Source organism: Lynx rufus, unplaced genomic scaffold (assembly GCF_022079265.1).
Source record: "Lynx rufus isolate CCGP_SWC_20201006 ecotype Redwood Valley unplaced genomic scaffold, mLynRuf1.p SCAF_13, whole genome shotgun sequence".
NCBI classification, from domain to species: Eukaryota; Metazoa; Chordata; class Mammalia; order Carnivora; family Felidae; genus Lynx; species Lynx rufus.
The window spans coordinates 26,358,026-26,380,600 of record NW_025814827.1 but is presented as its reverse complement, the minus strand read 5'-3'; the positions used below and the strand labels follow the sequence as shown (position 1 = coordinate 26,380,600).

The following is a 22,575-nucleotide window of genomic DNA, read 5'->3' as shown; positions in this document are numbered from 1 at the left end:
GGTGGGGATGTGGAATGGGTAGAGAGAACTTTAAAAAGCTTATGAGTATATAGGGTGATTTGGGGGGGGGAGTTTTCTGGATCTATCCATATATTATTATATAGTATTACATTATAAATGTTTGCTTAGATCAGACTGTCGCATTTGGCTGGCCTAAGGACACAGACTTACTGTGTTTGGCTCATGCTTAAAATTGCAATTCTTCATTAAAGACCAACATCTCATAGTCATGATAGAGCAACAAAACTCCCAAGATTTCCATCTTTTTTTTTCCCCCAAAAGTTGAAGATCTGGTAGCCCTTGACCAATAGTTATGTGGGATAAAGCATCCAATTCCCCATTCTAATCGGAAGATATTCTGTTGCCATGTTTCCCAGTATCGTCTCCCCAACATGGAGGCCAAGTGGCACTCACCATATATCATTATGCTTGCACCACTGTTATTCTTGTACCTGCACAGTTAGCATTATCTGCCTGGCCTCCCTATATTTGAAGTTCCCTCTCCTCATGGAGACTAAAGGATATCTCCATTTTCTGCCTGTTTTACCTTCTTTATCTCTTTATTACTCTTAGTAAAATTTCACTAGCTGTTAGAGTTGGTGGTAGGAATGTAGAAATCACTAAAGAATAGTGGGAGTGGAAGCTAGTCAGATATTTTTGCTTACGTCCTTAACGTATTGAAGTATATCAAGGAAGTCTGTTGCTTGAATTTTTAAAACAAGGAATATAGAAAAACTCCCTAGAACTTGCTTTTCCAAAATGTATTTCCCATCCCAAAATATGGCAAGTTTTAAAAATCGCAAGCATTATGTGTTTAATATAATTTTATTTTCTGCCTCTGAGGTTCTTTAAGACATTTTCTGGGAGTGAATGGTTATATTCTTGAAGTTGTTCTCAGTGGCTGAAGATGAATGTGAACCATCCTACCCATAAATGCTCTGCCATCTACGAATGTACCTATCAATTTTAACTTGTTTATGTTTTCAGTCCAAAGTATATCTTAGGAGTTGGGGGGAGGGGAAGGGAGACATTAGTATTTCTTGGTATTTATCTTAAAACTTAAAAGGGTAACTTTCTTTAAGGAAGATTGAGTTAATCATTTTCTCCTGCTACATCTATAAGGTCACTTCTCTGTTGCCTTCTCCCTTGAACAGTTTAGTTGCCCTATTAATGGGATTTATAAAGCTTGAGTTGAAGCATCTATAGTGGCACATCTTTTTTTTTATATGCCCTCCCTCCACCAGGGAGGAATGAAGGGGCCGTTTCCTCCAGGCCTGCAGAATAGTTCAAAATTATTTTTAAAAATCAGGGCCTGGGTCTAAGGTCAATGAGATCCTAACTTTAGTCCCCACTCCAGCAGTGGGCTCAGCACAACCCCATTCCCTGCTACCAGTGCAGAAAAGATGTCCCACTTCCAGAGGCACTCATTGCTGTAACTGCTGGTAGTGGAAGCCACCCATTCACCCTGTCCCTACTTCTATTCTGCCAGAAAGATTATGGGCATGTGACAATACCCCTTCCAATTATGGTACCCTGGAAAAGGGTAGTAAAAGAGAGAAAGAAATGAGAATAAACTAAGCCACCTACCACACACCACAGCCCTATTCTTGCTAAATTCCTAATTCCTCAGTCACCCCATAGAACTTTTTTTTTTTAATGCTCATTAGGTTCTGCACAGAAGGCTGTCACCAGGACGGCTGTAGATTTGCTTACTCTTCCTCCCCTACAAAATTCTGAGATAATTCAAGTTCTTCTATACTCAATGAGATCTCATACCTAAAGGCATTAAGCACCCCTGGTACCACACACATGGGTGAAAACTAAAACTAAAATTTACATCTACAAATATCTTGAGGGCAAAGCATCTGAAAGACTGAACGATTGCTTCACCTTCCACCTAGATTTGTTGCATCTTCCAAGTACAGCCTCAAATGTTCTGCTCTCATTATACCAATGGTATCACCTCTCTTAGATAACCAATCAGGGCCCAACGAGACAGAAATCTATTTTGAACTATTTTATATTAAGTATTTTCTTCTGTGGTGGTTTATACTACTGTGCAAGCAATGTATTTTATTCTGCTTTTGAATTTAGAAAATAAAGCAGACCTCAAAACTGCAAATTTTTGGCAAAAACATTGGAGAAAAAATGTATATAACTGTACATGCATGTTACTGAAAATTTTATGATTCTATGTTTTATGCTTTCCCTGCTAAGTACTGACTTTATGAAAATGTCTCAAGGAAATAGGAAAAATGTTTGAGTAAATAATAATAGGTACTGGGTGACTGGCTCTGTGCTAAGTGATTTACATCAATGGTTTTACTTAATCCTGTATATAATCCAGTGACACATATACTATTGCTAAATCCATCCTCTCAGAAACTATGAATAGGTACTATAATCTCATTTCACTAAGGAAGAAAATTGAGTGGTAGCATAACTTGCTCATTAGTGGCGAAGCCATGATTTCAACCTATATGTGACCTCAAAGCCCGAGAGCCAACTACACATTAAACCTTCCATGAGTCCCTGTTCAACAGTATTCCATACAGTAAAACCTTAAATACTAAGAACCTCGAATCACTACATATTAAACCAAGAAAAATTAGACTCTAACACCCATAAATAATCTGATATGAGGAATTTAGTTTAAAACATAAAAAGCAAGTCAAGAGTAGCCTAGTTTAAGGAACACATTTACCCCAATGCCTGTATATCTTTTATATTTGCTTCAGCAATGCTGTTCTCTGAGAAATAAGGTTCACAATGAGGACTCAGGCACACCATGGCATCACACATCATCAAAGAAGAAGAAACTGTGTTTATGTAATAATATTTTACAAAGCACTTCAAGCTTAAGAGTTGGAAGAAAATGTTTTATGCTTAAATTTCAGTTAGCTAGAATATTAACCCTAACATCACCCTTCCCCTCTGTCCTTCATTTGCACCCCCATCCAACACACAGTCTGTTAGTTCTGATAATGGAATTGCTTTCCCTTTGAGAAGCACGGGTGGAGAGTAATAACTGACTCAAGAATATGAGTTGCCAAATGGTATTTACCAGTTATTTGCACCTTAGTTCCTATTACAAAGCCAATTAGGTTGAGGCAAGTACGCAAGCAGTTAAATGCAGTGATGAGTTAGTAATACTGTTGTTCTAATTATTGTTATTCACAAATCCTTGGCAGATTTTTTTCCCTTGTGCCTTAACTAAATTTTAAGCACACTTTGTCTGAAACTTTATTTTCTTTATTATGCCCAGGTTCTTCTAGAAAAATAGATGATACGTTAAGCTATAAATGACATTCATGATCTTACCTGTTGGTTGTCAATATTCATCAACGTGAGGCTGCATGTTGAGATGGTCAGTTTAATATTCATTCCCGAAAACTGAAGATTACTTTTGCCAAGAACTGTTGATAGGAACTTAACTGGAGGCTTTAAAAATAGCAAAACAATACTCTGAGTTAAGGATTTTGTTAGAGGAGAATATTAATTTTTTAAGAGTTAAAATGGGTCAAAACACATACTCTTCCTATTTTACTTTACACAAGTCAAATGAGATGGAATGCTTTATTTTAATGAAAACATTAAAAAAAATGGAATGCAGCAAATTCTTTAGTAAGCAGTGAAATCTGAGCCCTCAGAACTTTTCTCATATATTCCCTTCTCCCCAAGTGTTGGGAGTAGGGCCTGCTTTATATAAAAGGAATTCCTGTGAGAGTTTGGGCTAGCTGAACTCTCCAGTCCTTTTGAAAACCAGAAGTCTAAAAAAAGAAAAAGTTGCTGGATTTTTTTCTGATAATTTATAAAAGTACAAAAAACATTCATATCAAATATATGGGACACAGTGAGAGTGATGCTTTGGGGGAGCGGAATATATAATTATGAACACTTATATTAAAAAAGAAGAAAGATGCCAAATCAAGAACCTAACTTTACAACTTAAGGAATTCAAAAAAAGAACAAATTAAACCCAAAGTTAGCAGAAGGAAGGAAATAATAAAGATTAGAGCAGAGATCAATGGCACAGAGACTAGAGAATAGAGGAAATCAATGAAACCAAAAGTTAGTTCTTCAAAAAGTTCAACAAAATTGACCAACCTTTTATATATATGGGCTAAGAAAAAAAGAAAGAAGACTCACATCACTAAAATCAAGAGCAAAAGTGGGGTGGGGATGCAACTACCAATTCAATAGAAACAAAAAGGATTATAAGAGAGTATTATGAACAACTGCATATCAACAAAGTGGATTCCCTAGATGAAATGGACAAATTCCTGGAAACATTAAAGCGATTAAGACTCAATCATGAAGAAATAGAAAATCTAGATAAACCTATAACTAGTAAACAACAACAATAACAGAAAATAACAAGTGTTAGAATGTGGAGAAATTGAAATCCTTGTGCACTATTGGTAGGAATGTACAAGAGTACAATTGCTTTGGAAAACAGTATGGCAGTTCCCAGTTCCTCAAAAAATTAAAAATAAAATTACCATATGACCTAGCAATTCTACTTCTTGTTATACACCCAAAAGAACTTAAAGCAGGGACTTGAACAGGTATTGGTATATCCATATTCATAACAGTGTTATTCACAATAGCTAAAACATGGAAAAAACTTAAGTATCCATCAACAAATGAATGGATAAGCAAAATGTGGTACACACACACAATGGAATATTATTCAGCCTTACAAAGGGAGGGAATTCTGACACATCCTATAGTATGGATGAATCCTGAGGACATTATGTGAAGTGAAAATAATCCAGTCACAAAAAGACAAATATGTATGAGTCCACTTATATGAGGTACTTAGAGTAGTTAACATCATAGAGATGGAAAGTAGAAAGGTGGCTGTCATGTGAAGTGAAAATAATCCAGTCACAAAAAGACAAATATGTATGAGTCCACTTATATGAGGTACTTAGAGTAGTTAACATCATAGAGATGGAAAGTAGAACGGTGGCTGTCAGGGCTGAAGAAATGGGGAATAGGAAGTCATTGTTTAATGTATATAGAGTTTCAGTTCTACAAAATGGAAAGAGTTATGGGGATGGATAGGGGTGATGGTTGTTCAACAATGTGAATGTATGTAATATCACTGAGCTGTATATTTAAAAATGGTTAAAATGGTAAATTTTATGTTACACATATTTTACCAAATGTTTTAAATTAGGAGGAAAAAGAGGATAAAAACATAGTGTATAGAACAGTCCCTGGCATGTAGTAAGTATGCAGTAAGTGCTAGCTATCAAAGGAAATTAACTCAAGATTTTTTTTTTCTTTCCATGTGTACTTTCTGGAAACATGATAGCCTGGTTTGTTTTGTTTTATTTTGTTTTGGGGAGTAGACTCCCCATTTCTGAAATGAGAAAGTCTTAAATGATTGAGGCTATTTGTTGGGATCATGCAACAACAACAAAAAGTATCCTATTTGCAGAGGTTATGAGAGGCAGGAGGAGGCCAGAGGCTACTTTGGGGCCATGGGTTTTGTCAAAGTAACTAGTAATAGGGAGTTCTAATAGAATTCAAAGTCCACTTATTAACACTTAGTGTTTTCCATGCCATGTGGCTCATCTGAATCACTCTGGGTGACACTGGGTTCGGCCCTATGCAAACTAGTGAAGAATAATAAAGAATGAGGCAGGAGGGTGTGGAAATAAAGCACTAAGCTGGAAATACGAAGACCTGGCTTCTATAGTTGGCTCTAAACTTCATCATCCTAGTAACTCAAGGCAAATCTCTTCTCTGAGACAGTTTAGTATCTGGCAAAATGGGAGGGTTGGACTGGAAGATCTCTAAACATTCCTTCTCTCTTAAACAATCTACAATTCTATGATTTATATAGTTATCTTAAGAACCTTTGCACCTCTCCTTTGGACATTCCAAAACAACTAAATGTTCTGGGTTGACAATTAAATGGCAATAATTCTATCTACCATTAGAGTTGAAAGCCTAATATACGCCCAAACATTGTGTAGACATCCTTTTATTTAATTCTACACAACTCAATCAAGTAAGTGCTATTTTCTCCCACTTTACAGATGAGGAAACCAGTGATCCAAAAGGTGAAGTGACTTGTCCAAGAGCACATAGTAGGTGGCAGAGGCAGGATTTAAACCTATGTAACATCAAATCTTTTGCTTTCTTTCAGCATGAAAATCTCCTACTCACGCGTTATTATCTCACCTCTACTAGCACCTGCATTTCCATCTGAAAATAGGCTAAGGAATCTAAAAATTCTAAAATGTTAAAACGAAGAATAGATACATTATAAAGTATTGAAAATTGGAAGATGCCAAACTGGTCATCCAGTTCAACTTAACTTTGCAGGAACAAAAATGGGGTCTCAGAGAGATGAGATACCATGCTCAAAGGTGAGTAAACACCCAGGCCTGGAACCCAGAATTTTTTACTGGAAACCCAGGTACTTTCTTCATTCTGTCACCCCAGGCATCACCATTTCAGACAGTGTCAGTCAAGTCAGAAAAACTTGAGAGATAAGACCAACTTTCAGTGCATCTCTGATCATGCCAACTGATAAAGGCCATTCTGGACCTTAGCTCATATAGTAGAATGAACTAACAACTATTTTGATATTCTCTTCCCCATAGTTAGGGAAACATAAAACAAGGAGAAACCACACCAATATTTACCTTTCGCTTTTTAACGGCTCCATTTGCCCCAGAGACAGCTTCACACAGGCGACTTATTGCTTCCCTGCAGAACAGAAACCATATAAAGACTTAGCACACTATCTAACACGCAGTAAATGTTCAACAAATGTTAGCAAGTATTATGAACAAAATGTGCACACACATAGTGGTGAGTCTGACATAAATGACTCTCTCCTACTCCTACCCTTATGCTGAAAAAAATCACTTTGCAATAAGGAATCCTATTATTTACCTTCTTCATCTCTTTTTTCCTTGGCTTTTCAGATTTGGTTTTTAGCAATGTTGATGTTTAACCAAAAAGGAGGAGTGGAACTTAGTTGTCTGGGAATACTTCACAGTTTTGCTTTTAGCAAAATCCTCTCTGTGGTGTTATGGATAAAAAGCTTCCTAGTATCTCAGCACCAAAGACAATTAAATACAAAAGAATCTGACACTAGAGGAAGTTTAAAGGGACTGGGAGAGAATTGAACTTCAAGGTGGTCTCAAATGGAGCCTTATTGACTGAGATACTGCTACAAGCCATTGAGCTTTCATGTAATTTCGCAGAAGAAATGAAAATCAATAACAAATTTCCTCCTTTGCTTTTTTTTTTTTTTTTTGCCCTTACTCTATATTGCATTTCGTGAGAGAAAGGCACCGCTAAAATATGTAGTTGTTCCTTAATGGAAGTGGTGAACAACCTGGCACCCTCCTCTCCAGAAATGCAGTTAGAACTAAAAGCTTTTGTCTCTGGAACTCAGCATTCCTAACGGCCCAAGCTTTCACTCAGCGTAACCTGAACCATAACCTCCTATCTTTCAACACATATATTAAACTTTTCACAAAGCACATCTCTAAGCTCTTTCCTGGATTCACCGGAAATCATTGTTTAAATTAGTTAACTGTATTAGTACACACACACACATATGACCACCTGCAACATTGTATTAGTTTTTATATATATTTCCTGAAAATATTTTTTGAGATGTTTTTGATTCCTAAGGAGGGGAGGAACACGCAGAGGAATGCAGCCCCATTAAAGAAATCTATCTCCCTCTCTATCTAGAGAGATATATAGATACAGACACGATACAGACATATAGATGTAGTAACGTGGATCTATGTCCTCAATGTTCTAGTAGATATATTGGAAAAATAAGTACAATTCCAGAGACTCTAGGCATTGTTTTGGATTTATAATTTATATTTTAGTTCAGATTTTTTTTTCTGGATAGATGAAATTCTTCTCTAAAGTATTCTCTTGTCTGATTTTTGCATAATTACCTACAACCAATACATAGAATGGCTTTTTGGTTTAGCGTATTTTCTCAGGATTTTGTATCTATGGTTTCTGTAGGATTCCAACCTTTGTTCTCTGGATGAAATAGAAGGACCGCTCAGAGAGTCAGACTCTTTTGTTTGGTTGGTTGATTGATGTTTGAGTCACCTTAATGATTATTCAATCATTGATGAGACACATAATAATTAATCTGAACTAGCCTCTGGTGTTGCCAAAATGACATGTCCAGGCACCTATGTTGTTGATATTTAATAAAAGGCGGTTATGAAAAAGGTATCAGATCCTTTACTCCATGAGAGCCAAATGAGGTGCTTTGGTCTAAAAAGCTCCTTGTAAATGGTTTGAAATAAAAGTAGAGACAAAGGTGGACATTGATACTGACAAGTATAACCACAGTTATTATTAGTTGTTACTTTTATATAGCACCTCCTAGTTTCACAAAGTGCTTTCCCAGGCATTGTTCTCTTGATTCTCATACAGTTGATATCATCTAACAAAAAGTAAAGTTTTAAATGGGAATTAAAAGGAATGCTTTGTAGCATGAGTGCCTGTCAAGGACAGGTTGGAAGGATGAACCTTCCTGGCAGAGCGGAGTTTGGAAATTCCAGAGAGGGAAGAGCATGTGTAACAGCACGAAAGTATAAATTATCATATGAGGGAAACTACAAGTAGTTTGATATTGATGCAGCATAGAGTGTGGAAAAACAAGAATGAATAAGAGCTGAGAGATGGGATTACAGTCTGAAAACTTTTTCTGTAAAGGGCCAAATGAAGGGCGCCTGGGTGGCTCAGTGGGTTAAGCGTCTGACTTCAGCTCAGGTCACAATCTCGTGGTCCGTGAGTTTGAGCCCCACGTTGGGCTCTGGGCTGATGGATCAGAGCCTGGAGTCTGCTTCTGATTCTGTGTCTCCCTCTCTCTGTGCCCCTCCCCCATTCATGCTCTGTCTCTCTCGGTCTCAAAAATAAATAAATAAACGTTAAAAAAAATTTAAAAAAATAAAGGGCCAAATGATAAATATTTTAGACTTTTCTCTGTTACAACTACTCAACTCTGCATTATAACTCAAAAGCAGTAAGAGACAATATGTAAACAAATGAGCATGGCTATGTTCCAATAAAACTATTTCTAAAAGCAGGCAGTTGGCTATTTTTAGCCCAAGGGCCATAGTGTGCCAACCCCCAGATCAGATAATTCATACAAAAGAGATAGAAATAGTTCAATTTTTAAAAATCGGAAAATGTTCACATTCATTACAACTTTAAAATTGAAAATTAATACAACTACAAGATACTCACTTCACTGTCATTAAGTTAGCAAAAAAGAAAATGACAAATGCACTGTTGGGGAAGATGGGGAAAATTCCACGTCAGGCATACTTATCCATGCTGGGGGCCCTGATTAGTATTGATACAATCTTTCTAGAGAGTGATTTGGTAAAAGATGATAAATCTCTTAATATTTATCAGAGCTTTTGACAAGGGGAGGAGAATTTGTATCGAAATAGTATTGAGTATGTATATAGAATACATATTTATTTTAGAATAAAAAACCAACTCCATAGCTTGTGATATGGAATTTATCAATATAAATATTCCCACTTGGACTGTGAAGTATGAAGACTATAGAAATAAGGGGAGTCTATATAAATTAGTGGGCCGAGGGGCGCCTGGGTGGCTTAGTCGGTTAAGCATCCGACTTCAACTCAGGTCACGAACTCGCAGTCCATGAGTTCGAGTCCCGCGTCGGGCTCTGGGCTGATGGCTCAGAGCCTGGAGCCTGCTTCCGATTCTGTGTTTCCCTCTCTCTCTGCCCCTCCCCCCGTTCATGCTCTGTCTCTCTCTGTCTCAAAAATAAATAAATGTTAAAAAAAAATTAAAAAAATAATTAGTGGGCCAAAAGTAGAACTTGGAATGGCATATACACATTGGTAGCTACATAAAATTAATTCTGTCTAGGGGCGCCTGGGTGGCGCAGTCGGTTAAGCGTCCGACTTCAGCCAGGTCACGATCTCGCGGTCCGTGAGTTCGAGCCCCGCGTCGGGCTCTGGGCTGATGGCTCAGAGCCTGGAGCCTGTTTCCGATTCTGTGTCTCCCTCTCTCTCTGCCCCTCCCCAATTCATGCTCTGTCTCTCTCTGTCCCAAAAATAAATAAAAACGTTGAAAAAAAAATTTAAAAAAAATTAATTCTGTCTAAATAGTGATATAGAAAGAGCTTATAAACAATGACTTGGTTTAGGTGTTTTTTGTATATGTGGTTTGTTGTTTCCTATTTTTATTCTATTGATATTTATATGTCAACAATGTAAACAATGTTATGTTTTCCCTTCACTGTGCAGTTGATTGAGTAAATAAAAATATTAAAAGAATGCAAAGTAAGTTTCTCAGCAGTATTTTTGCTCACCTGCTGTCAAAATGTGAGGGCATGTCAAAGGTGTCCCAATGAAGGGGCCCCTGGGTGGCTCAGTTGATTGAGCATCCGACTTCAGCTCAGGTCATGATCTCACCGCTTGTGAGTTTGAGCCCCGTGTTGGGCTCTGTACTGACAGCTTGAAGCCTGGAACCTGCTTTGTCTCCGTCTCTCTGCCTCTCCTCTGCTTGAACGCTCTCTCTCTCTCTCTCAAAAATTAATAAACATTTAAAAAATGAAAAAAAATATATGCCCCAATGAAGAGGCAACACAGCCTTTCTCTCTTTTGCCAACACCCACAGAGAGATGGATCAATGTACATGTCACAGATAAATAAAAGATCTTTATTTGTATCTCTGTCCCATTCCAGCTTAACCTTTAACTCCTCCATCTTTATGACTGCTAAATCCAGATTTATTTTTTCAGTTTATTTGGTAGACTTCCTTGTTTCCATTCCCCAAAGTTTCATAAAGAAGAAAAATCTTGACCGGTTTTAGCAACGCTTTTACAGTAGAAGCCCCTTCCTTTAGAATGATACACAATGCCATCTCAGGGAACCTGGGTTTTAATGAAGCAACATCTCCTATCTATACAGGCAGGCCATAAGTACCTTATGTACATCACCTCATTTCTTCTTAACAATGTCATTTCAAGTTAGCTATTTTATATCCATCTTACAAATGAGGAAACAAAAGCGCAAAGAATTTAAATAACTGCTTCTGAATAATGCAGCTGAGAGTGGGAGAGGCAGAATACAAACCCAGGTCTGAATTCAAAACCTACACTCATTCAGGGAGTAACCATACTACCATGTGCACGAAAGGGTGGGAATCCCACACTCCCAGGACCAGGAAAACAATACTGGTCCTTCTCTTGCTCACTCCCCCAAATGCAGTGGCGGGGGGTGGGGGGGGAGCTTTTTGGCCAATCCTTACTCCAATGTAACTGGGGTAAACTAGCAAGGGACTAGTGCAAAGTGGCAGGGGTCAATTCCAGAAAAAGCCCAAAGGGATAACCCTAGCCCTTTCTCAGCCATTGCTTTCTATACATTGGCTGTTATCTCCTCATGGAAGAAAAGAGCACCCAGGACCCAGCTGTGTGCCCATGTGGGCAAGCATGCTCATGTATGCCTGGGCACACTCACTCAGATTTTAAAGTCAGGAGCACTACAAAAAAAAAAAAAAAAGTACAGGCCAATATTCCTGATGAACATAGGTGCAAAAATCTTCCACAAGATATTAGCAAACAAAATTCAACAATACATTTAAAGGATCATATGTTACTATCAAGTGAGATTTATTCCAGGATGTAAAGGTGGCTCAGCATGTGGAAATCAACCAACATGATGCTCCACATTAACAAAATGAAGGAAAGAAATCATATGATCTTCTCAATGGATGCGGAAAAAGCATTTTACAAAATTCAACATCCATTTATGATTAAAAAAAAAAAAACAAACTGTCAACAAATTGGGTATAGAAAGAACATACCTCAACATAATAAAGGCCAATGACAAACCCGCAGCTATTATCATACTCAATGGTGAAAAGCTGAAAACTTTTCCTTGTAGATTAGGAAGAGCATAAGGATACCTACTCTCCCCACTTGGTTCAACATAGTACTGGAAGTCCTGGCCAGAGCAATTAGGCAAAAATTAATAATAAAAAAAGAAGTTAAAAACATCTAAACTGGAAAGGAAGAGGTAAAACTATCACCATTTTTCAGATGACATGAAATTTTATATAGAAGACCCTAAAGACTCTACCAAAAACTATTAGGACTAATAAGTTAATTCAGTAAAGTTGCAGGATATAAAAGTAATATACAGAAATCTGTTTCATTTCTATACACTCATAATGAACTATCAAAAAGAGAAATCAAGAAAAAAATCTCCTAAAATCAACAAGAAACAACAGGTGTTTGGCAAGGATGTGGAGAAAAAGGCACCCTTGTGCACTGTTGGTGGGAATGCAAACTGGTGCAGCCACTGTGGAAAACAATTTGAAGACTCCTCAAAAATTTAAAAATAGAACTACCCTACCTTCCAGCAATCACATTATTGGGTATTTACCCAAAGAATACAAAAACGCAAATTCAAAGGGACAACGCAAATTCAAAGTGCCCCTATGTTTACTGTAGCATTATTAAAACAGCCAAGATATGGAAACAGCCCAAGGGTCCACTGATTGATGAATGAATAAAGAAGATGTGGTATATATACACAATGGAATATTTTTCAGCCATAAAAGAGAATGAGATCTTGCCATTTACAATGATGTGGATGGAGTTAGAGAGTATAATGCTAAGCAAAATGAGTCAGTCAGAGAAAGACAAATACCATATAATTTCACTCATGTGTGTTATTTAAGAAACAAAACAAGTGAGCAAAGGAAAAAAAAAAAGGAAAGAGAGAAACCAAGAAATAGACTCTTAACTTTAGAGAACAAACTGATAGTTACCAGAGTGGAGATGGGTGAAATAGATGATGGAGATTAAGGAGGGCACTTGCTGTGATGAGCATTAGGTGTTTTATGGAAGTGTGGAATCACTATACTGTGTCCCTGTATCTAATATAACACCATATTTTAACTAACTGTAATTAAAATAAAAACTGAAAAATAAAAAAAAGAATCCCACTTTCAATCACACCAAAAATAATAAAATAAATAGGAATAAATATAACCAAGGAGGTGAGAGACCTGTACACTAAAAAGTCTAAGACACTTTTGTGTCTTAGATTCTAAGATGAAAGAAATTGAAGAAAACAAAGAAAACACACATAAGTGGAGAGATATTCCATACTTATGTATCAGAAGAATTTATATTGTTAAAATGTCCATAGAAACCAAAGTAATCTAGACATTCAATGCAATCCCTATCAAAATTCCATGGCATTTGCCACAAAACTAGAACAAATAATTCTTAAATTTATGTAGTACTACAAAGACCCTGAGTAGACAAAATAATCTTAAGAAAGAAAAACAAAGCTGGAGGTGTGATGCTTCCTGACTTTAAACTGTAGTACAAAGCTATAGTAATTACAACAGTAAGATACTGGCATAAAAACAGACACATAGATCAATGGAATAGAATAGAGGGCCTGGAAATAAACATATGCATATATGGGCAATTAATTTATGACAAAGGAGGCAAGAATATACAATGAAGAAAAGACAGTCTCTTCAATAAATGGTGTGGGGAAAACTGGACAGAAACATGGAAAAGAATGAAACTACACAACTATTTTACCCCATACACAAAAATTAATTCAAAATGGACTAAAGACCTGAAACCATAAAACTCCTATAAGAAAACATAAGCTCCTTGACATCAGTTTTAAATCTTTTTTTTTTATCTGAATCTAAGGCAAAGGAAACAAAAGTAAAAATAAATGGGACTACATAGGATTAAAAGCCACTGCACAGTACAAGAAACCACCAACAAAATGAAAAGGCAGCCTACTAAATGAGAGAAGATATTTACTAATCATATACCAGTAATGGGTTAATACCCAAAATATATAAAGAACTCCTACAACCCAATAACAAAAAACAAACAATACAATTAAAAATGGGCAGAGGATCTGAATAAACAATTTTCAAAAGAGACATCCAGATGGCCAACAGACACATGAAAAGTGGCTCAACATCACACTTTATATCAGGGAAATGTAAATCAAAAGCACAATGAGATATTACCTCACACCCTTCAGAATGGCTATTTTCAAAAAGACAAGAAATAGGGGTGCCTGGGTTGCTCAGTCGGTTGGGCGTCCGACTTTGGCTCAGGTCATGATCTCACAGTTCGTGGGTTCGAGCCCCACGTTGGGCTCTGTGCTGACGACTCAGAGCCTGGAGCCTGTTTCGGATTCTGTGTCTCCCTCTCTCTCTGCTCCTCCCCTGTTCACGCTCTGCCTCTGTCTCAAGAATAAGTTAAAAAAAAAAAAAATTAGAAAAAAAATTTTTAAAAAAGACAAGAAATAATAATTATTAGAAAGGGTATAGAGAAAAGAAAATCCTTATACACTGTTAGTGGGAATGTAAATTGGTGCAGCCACTGTGGAAAACAGTATGGAGGTTCCTCAAAAAATTTAAAATAGAAATACCATATAATCCGGCAAATCCACTACTGGGTATCTATCAGAAGAAAACAAAACACTAATTTGAAAAGATATATGCACCCCTAGGTTCATTGCAGCATTACTTACAATAGCCAAGATATGGAAACAACCTAAGTGTCCATCGATGGACAAATGGACAAAGAAAATGTCTCTCTCCCTCTCTCCCTCTCTCTGTGTACACAGACAATGAAATACTTTTGCCATAAAAAGAATGAAATCTTGCCATTTGTGACAACATGGATGGATCTTGAGGGCATTATGCTAAGTGAAATAATTTAGAACAGAAAAGGCAAATACAATACTGCATGATTTTACAAAACAAAACCCAGACTCACAGATACAGAGAATAGCTTGGAGATTGCCAGAGGGAAGGGGCTCAGAAGGGGGGGGGGGGATGGGTAAAGGGGATCAAGATGAAAGAACTTCAATTATAAAATAATTAAGTCATGAGATGTGCTATATGGCACAGGGACTATAGTCAATAATATTGTGTTAAATTTGTATAGTGGCAGATGGTAGCTAGACTCATTGTGGTGATCATTTCACAACATACTCAAATGACCAATCACTATGCTGTATGCCTGATACTAATATAATACTGTATTAAACTCCTTTTAAAAAAAGGAGTTCTAAAGTCGGTCAAGGCATGTGGAAGCATTACAGACTCTGAAAATCTCTGGATATACAACTCTGCTCAAAAGAAAAAAGGAGAAACTTGTGCCTATGAACTTGCTTTTAAAAAGTGGCGATGGGGTGCCTGGGTGGCTCATTTGGTTAAGAGTCCAACTTCAGCTCAAGTGGTGATTTCATAGTTCCAGAGTTTGAGCCCCGCATCGGGTTCCCTGCGGTCAGCACAGAGTCTGCATGAGATCCTCTGTCCCCCTTTCCCCCTGTCCCTCCCCCACTCGTGGGTGCCCTTGCACGCGCGCGTGCTCTCTCTCTCTCTCCCTCAAAAATAAATAAACATTAAAAACAAAACAAAAAGTGGTGATATTATACATCGGTGTTGATAGTAGCTTTACTCACAATAGCTAAAACACAGAAGCAACCCAAGCATCCGTGAATGGATGAATAGATAAGCAAAATGTTGTATATACATGCAGTGGAATACTATTCCTTAAAAATGAAGGCAATTCTGCAGTATGCTACAACATGGGTGAAACTTAAGGACCTCATGCTATGTGAAATAAGCCAGTCACAAACATACAAATACTACGTGATTCCACTTCCACGAGCTACTTAGAGTAGTCAGATTCACAAAGACAGAAAGTAGAATGGTGGTTGCCAGGGCCTAGGGGAAGAGGGACTAGGGAGGACTTGTTTAATGGGTATAGAGTTTCGGTTTTGCAAAATGAAAAGAATTATGGGGTTGGCTGGTAGTGATGGCTGCACAACAATGTGAATGTATTTAATAGGACTGAACTGTACACTTAAAAAATGGTTAATGTGCTACATTTTATGTTATGTGTATTTTACCACAATAAAAAAGAAAAAATACAAAGTGGTTATTATTATTATTATTATTATTATTATTATTATTATTATTTTGGATTTGAGACCCCAAAGAGTCACAGGCTCTCTCTCCAACGTTTGTACAAATTTTTCTATTCAATTTTAGGAGATCCTCCCTCCCCTCCCCCCGCCCCCCCCCCCCCACTCCACTACCCAGAAAACCATCTGTGGGGCTCTTGGGACTCCACAGATCCCAGGCTAAGAACCACTGCTTTAAAATAACCTCTCAAATTCTGCTTTCTTGGCTATCAGTGTTAACAAATCTCCCGAAACCCAGCCAGGGAAGACAGATAGATGGTTGCATTTTGTTGCCTTTCTTCACAAAGATCTTTTCTTTCCCTCAGACTAGGACCAAGAGATTAGCTGTAACATTTTCAAAAACAAATAGTACTTTCAATGCTCTTCTGGAGTTTCAGCCACACCCTCAGACACTTTACAAATGCAGAGGAAAAAGAAAACAGAGCCCAGAAGTGGGGATTTCCTCACAGGGCTGGGGGTGTCCCCGCCACCCCAGCTGCCTATGAAGCCCGCATTTCTACACAATCCTTTTGGAGCTGACTGGTCATGAGGCACTCTCCAGCTAGCAAACATTCAGCAAATGTCCTCTCTTGGAGAAGCAGAATTTTCAGAGTTTTAATGGCTCAAGATTTCCATCCTGGGAGCCTGAACTAGAAAGAGGCAGAAACGCCCCACAGCACCAACAGTGGCCACTTTGTTTATTGTTTTGCCACATGAGAGAGAAGGGGAGAGAAGTGGGCTGATGTAAGAGAATGAGAATGCCGTTGAAGATTTGCTTTTAAGCATTTAAAACCCTGCCTAGCCATAAGACCAAAAACAGATATTTTGTCTGTCTCAACAGAGTGCAAACTAATCATCCAAACAAAGCCACCTTTCTTCATCAACCCTTGGCCACTACAGTACTTAAGTTATAATTTTTCTGTGTCTTTAACCCTTAAACAGTTAAGCTCTTCTGGAAGCAAAGTTGTCTAACCCCCCTTGTTATAGGTTTGGAAGGCAATATCACAATCCAAGACAAAGTAGAGTGTTTGATAGAGGGACCGTTTGTCGGACAGACTGTTTCTACTAAATGTCAAAATGCAGCTCTTCAGTAAATAGGAAAGCCAGCAAATGTGTAACATGAAACCAGGCAAAAGGCCCAGTGGGTTTGAGGCAACTCTCCCCATCTCCTGCCCCCACCCCCTGCCACACACAGAATGAAGGAATGGATTCAATTTTGTCCAGGCAAATAGAAATGAGAATAAATTTTAATCACAGCAAAAACCTTCCCTAAACAAAACACAAAAATAATGGGGCAAAACAAAGTCACCTATATTTCCCAAGGTACTTTCCTTAAAGAAAGCAGTTAACAATGTCGAAGGGACAGGTTGTCAATGTCTCAAAGTGCCCTCGTATTGATGAAGGGAGGGACTTGTGAGTACCTCAAGCCCCAGATCAGTGGGGTATTATGTTGCGACGTTGTTGTAGGGAAACTAGTGCCTTCTTTTTTGAAATCTTTGCCTTCAGAACATCAAGGCCCAGTGATCTGTGTGTTCAATTTTGTTCAGCTGGGTGAAATTAAAGACATTCAAAAATTTGTGTAGTCCCTCAGACAAGACACTTTAGAACAGGAGCCTGCCTCCATGGCGATAAGCAAACAATGAATGCAGTCAGTGCCCACAGACTGGTAGAAAATGGAAAGCTTCAAACTCCCTTTGTGCTATTATCAAGGGGCATCGCCTGTGCACTCTAGGAGGGTAGACAGCCCATAAAATATATCCTTTCATTTAGAAATAGGCACTTCAGGTCCCAAGATGGTCAAATAAAACCTTTCAGTACTGCCCACAGCATCTACTCCCACACTGACTTATCATGCCTCTCTGTTCAACCTGAATTATATTTAAAATCTGATTCTAAAGTACATCTGCAATTCTACCCAGCTCAGCAACCACAGAACACAGTTGTTCTGTCTGCTCCGGGATGCTGCCCTTGGGCTCTGATGCAAATGTTGACCCATCTAGTGCACTTGAATGAAGTGAAAGACCCCACTATCACACCTTCCCTACAAGTCTCCCCAGGTGATCAGAAATGAAGTACTGATTTTATCCTATCCCCACAATGATTTCCTGTAATGGAATCACATATTTCAAAACGCAAACACCTACACCCACAAAAACACCTTCTAAGTGCTTAAGCCTTATGAAAATGACAAGAAAGAAACGGGGTTGATTTCATACAAAACACTCAGGAATTTGTAAATCCAAAAAACTGTTTTCCATTACTTTGGGATAAACTAGGCTTTTTTTTTTTTCTTTAATATAATTTATTGTCACGATAGCTAACATACAGTGTATACAATGTGTTCTTGGCTTGGGGAGAAGATTCCCATGTATGTATCACTTACATACAACACCCAGAACAGACACACAGACCAATGGAATAGAATGGAGAACCCGGAATTGGACCCACAAATGTATGGCCAACTAATCTCTGACAAAGCAGGAAAGAGTATCCAATGGAAAAAATACTCTTTTTAGCAAATGATGCTGGGAGAACTGGACAGCAACATGACAAAGAATGAAACTGGACCACTTTCTTACACCATACGCAAAAATAAACTCAAAATGGATGGAAGACCTAAATGTGAGACAGGAAACAATCAAAATCCTAGAGGGAAAAACAGGCAGCAACCTCTTTGACCTCAGCCACAGCAACTGCTTACTCAACATGTCTCCGGAGGCAAGGGAAATAAAAGCAAAAATAAACTAGGCTTTTTTAAAACAACTTTGTTTTCGACAAAATATTCAAAATATCATGCAGGCATGTCTTTGGGAGTGCAAGAGTGAACTGATATACAGTGTGATCACTTACAAATCAAAGCTCATTTTTTTAAAGGCCAAAACAGATCCAACTTCATCACCCACTTTATCCACCCTACTTCACTCCAAATGATGTTTATTTACTTCCAAAAAGTAGAGCTGCCTTCGAAGAAAGAAGATTGGCACTATTTAAGATATTTCAAGCAGTTTGCCATAGAAGTATCTATACTACTGAGCAAGATAGCAATTGGTAGAAAGAGTGTATAACTCCCACACTGCTCTTTTAAAAAAATAACTCTGATGATTTGAAAGGCCATTTGGCATATATATTATAGATTTTACCCGGTAAGTTCTCTCTCTTTTTTTTATTTTTTTTAATTTATTTATTTAAAAAAAATTTTTTTAACATTTATTTATTTTTGAGACAGAGAGAGAGAGCGCGCATGAACAGGGGAGAGTCAGAGAAAGAGGGAGACACAGAATCTGAAACAGACTCCAGGTTCTGAGCTGTCAGCACAGAGCCTGACGCGGGCTCGAACCCACAGATTGCGAGATCATGACCTGAGCCCAAGTCAGACACTTAACCGACTGAGCCACCCAGGCGCCCCCTCTCTCTTTTTTTTAATGTGTGTATGCACCCTTCAGAGGAATACATAATTGGCCTTTCCCACTGTGGCAAATAATGGTAGGGCAAATATGCCTGCATACCTGCTAAAAATTCAACAGCATAACCATTTAAGTAGGTAATGATTAAACTTTAAAGTTCTTTTTTTTTAAAAAAATTTTTAACATTTATTCATTTTTTTGATAGAAAGAGACAGAGTGTGAGTGCGGGAGGGGCAGAGAGAGAGGGAGACACAGAATCCCAAGCAGGCTCCAGGCTTTGAACTGACAGCACAGAGCCCGACACGGGGCTCAAACTCACGGACCATAAGATCATGCCCTGAGCCGAAGTCAGACGCCCAACCGACTGAGCCACCCAGACGCCCCTAAACTTTGAAATTCTTAAGAATCAACTAGGATGCTGGTTAAAATGCAGATTCCTGGGACTGTTCCTAGAGATTTTAATTCTATAGGTCTGGAGTGGGGCCCAAGAGCCTCCAGGTGATTCTTAAGCACATCAGTTCGTGCACCTCACAGTTGATTAAAATTTCTATTGGACTCACTGCACAGGATACCTGGTTTCTATGCTCTGCAGTTTCAGCCAGATGGTTGTGCCAGTAGATGCTAAAGAATTAGGTCACCTATTCCTAGCAGCTAGGTGAGGGATGGCCACACTGCCTGTTCACTTGATAATGTTCCATTTGGGGGAAATTTTGTCTTCAACTAATTCAATATGCTGGGAGAGATATTTGGCACAATCCTCTCCTCTCCCCTATCTCCTTCATCCCTGCCACCTCCTTGTGGGAAGGGCTTTCCCCAGAGGGCATCTGGAGGTCCTGAACATCTTTTCTCACTTCAGCCCCAGAACACACAGGAGGTGATAAGTGACCTGCATTCTCTCTCCCATCTGGCAGTCTGGATGCCAACAGACCTCAGCCACCTATCCTTCAAAATGCAGGCAGTGGTTGTAGCAATGTGGACGGAACTGGAGAGTGTTATGCTAAGTGAAATAAGCCATACAGAGAAAGACAGATACCATATGTTTTCACTCTTATGTGGATCCTGAGAAACTTAACAGGAACCCATGGGGGAGGGGAAGGAAAAAAAAAAAAGAGAGAGAGAGGTTAGAGAGGGAGAGAGCCAAAGCAAAAGAGACTCTTAAAAAATGAGAACAAACTGAGGGCTGATGGGGGGTGGGCGGGAGGGGAGGGTGAGTGATGAGTATTGAAGAGGGCATCTTTTGGGATGAGCACTGGGTGTTGTATGGAAACCAATCTGACAATAAATTTCATATATTAAAAAAATTAAAAAAATTTTTTTAAAAATGCAGGCAATGGTTCTCAACCTTGCCCACACACTGGGGAAACACAGGGGAGCTTTAACAAATCCTGAAGACAGGATCTCATCTCCAGACTGATTTAATTGGTGCAGGGTGGGGCTTGGAGATAGGGAGTTTTAAAAGCTCCCTCAAGTGTTTCTAAGAGAGCTAAAGTTGAGTCTCTTAAGAGCATCAGTTGGCATGCCTTTCCTATAAAGGACCAGATAGTGAAAACATTAGGCTTTGCCAATGATACAATCTCTGTCACAACTACTCGATGCTGCAGTTGTAGCTAGAAAAGCAGTCACAGACAATACATAAATGAATGGGCATGATTGTGTGATGGTAACACTTATGGGCACTGAAATTTGAATTCCATATAATTTTCACAGATCATGGAATATTCATCTTTTGATTTTTTTTCTGAACCAGTTAAAAAGATCAAAACCATTCTTGGGTCACAAGGTGGTAAAATCAAAATCAGACAGTAGGTTGGATTAGGCTCTCAGTTTGTGGTTTGCTAAGCAAAACCCAAAAATGAATGTTAGAGCCTTTGGGGTCATGGTCAGCTATGGAAAACCTATTAGAGCACAACGTTTTAATCTTAACAAAGATTATTTTTATATATTTTGGACTTGGTCTTGTGCAGTTTCTTGGTATAGGAAGCTAGTTTTATAAGAGATGGGTCTTCTACGTAAATATAAGAATTATGGAACTCCTTTTACAAACTGTGAATTATCATTTTCCATTCTTTGTCCCTCCTATCAGTACTCAGTGGGGAAAGAGGAAAACTGAAATTCTTTTGTTTTTAGTATCAACTAAAGTTCATTAAGTGATACCATGTGCATTATACAGTGCACGGTACATGAAGAAATACAGAAGGAAACAAAAGTGCAAAATTACAGTAAGCATTAAAAGGAAAAAATGTTGGGGCGCCTGGGTGGCGCAGTCGGTTAAGCGTCCGACTTCAGCCAGGTCACAATCTCGCGGTCCGTGAGTTCGAGCCCCGCGTCAGGCTCTGGGCTGATGGCTCGGAGCCTGGAGCCTGTTTCCGATTCTGTGTCTCCCTCTCTCTCTGCCCCTCCCCCGTTCATGCTCTGTCTCTCTCTGTCCCAAAAATAAATAAACGTTGAAAAAAAAAATTTTTTTTTAAATAAATAAATAAAAGGAAAAAATGTTAAGGGCATTGATTTATCTATAATTCCACTTTTGCATGATAACAGAACCTGAAAAAAGGCTGCTTAACAGTGGACTCTGCAAACATACAGCCAGAGTTGAAAATCTAGCTCTCTTACAAGTTCTGTGACCTTGGCAAGTTATTGTTTTATCCATATAATGTCTGTCTTCTTTAAGAGATGCATCTGGGGATGCCTACGTGGTTCAGTCGGTTAAGCATCTGATTCTTGATTTTGGGTCTGATTCTCAATTTCAGGTCGCGATCTCATGGTTCGTAGGACCAAGCCCCACATTGGGCTCTGTGACGACAGCTCAGCTGCTTGGTATTCTCTCTCTCCTCTCTCTCTGCCCCTCCCTCCCTCGCTCTCTCTCTCTCTCAAGAATAAATAAATAAACTTAAAAAAATAAAGAAAGAGGAGTACCTGGGTGGTGTTCTTTCTCTCTCAAAAGTAAATAAAAACATGAAAAAAAAAAAGAAAGAAACGGTTCTAACCTGTTTTTACAATGCCTAGTACCCAGCTGAGCACTCTATGTGTTATAACTGGGGTGCTACAGATAATATGTTGTAGAAGAGGTCCAATTATGTCTGTTGTGCAAATAGTAATGGACAGTGCAAGTTTCTACACAGGCAGAATGAGTAAATGTTTAGACATCTCTA

The 22,575-nt window shown here is 38.4% G+C and overlaps 1 protein-coding gene across 1 annotated transcript in view; it reads right to left on the bottom strand.

Moving 5' to 3' along the window:
• Positions 1 to 22,575, bottom strand: part of SHC4 (SHC adaptor protein 4) — a 123,901-nt gene that overhangs the window by 47,123 nt on the left and 54,203 nt on the right. The window contains exons 3-4 of the mRNA XM_047075141.1: positions 6,666 to 6,729; positions 3,322 to 3,441 (exon numbers count right to left, since the gene is read on the bottom strand). Of these exons, the coding sequence (XP_046931097.1) occupies positions 3,322 to 3,441; positions 6,666 to 6,729 (184 nt within the window). The remainder of the gene's footprint in view (positions 1 to 3,321; positions 3,442 to 6,665; positions 6,730 to 22,575) is intronic.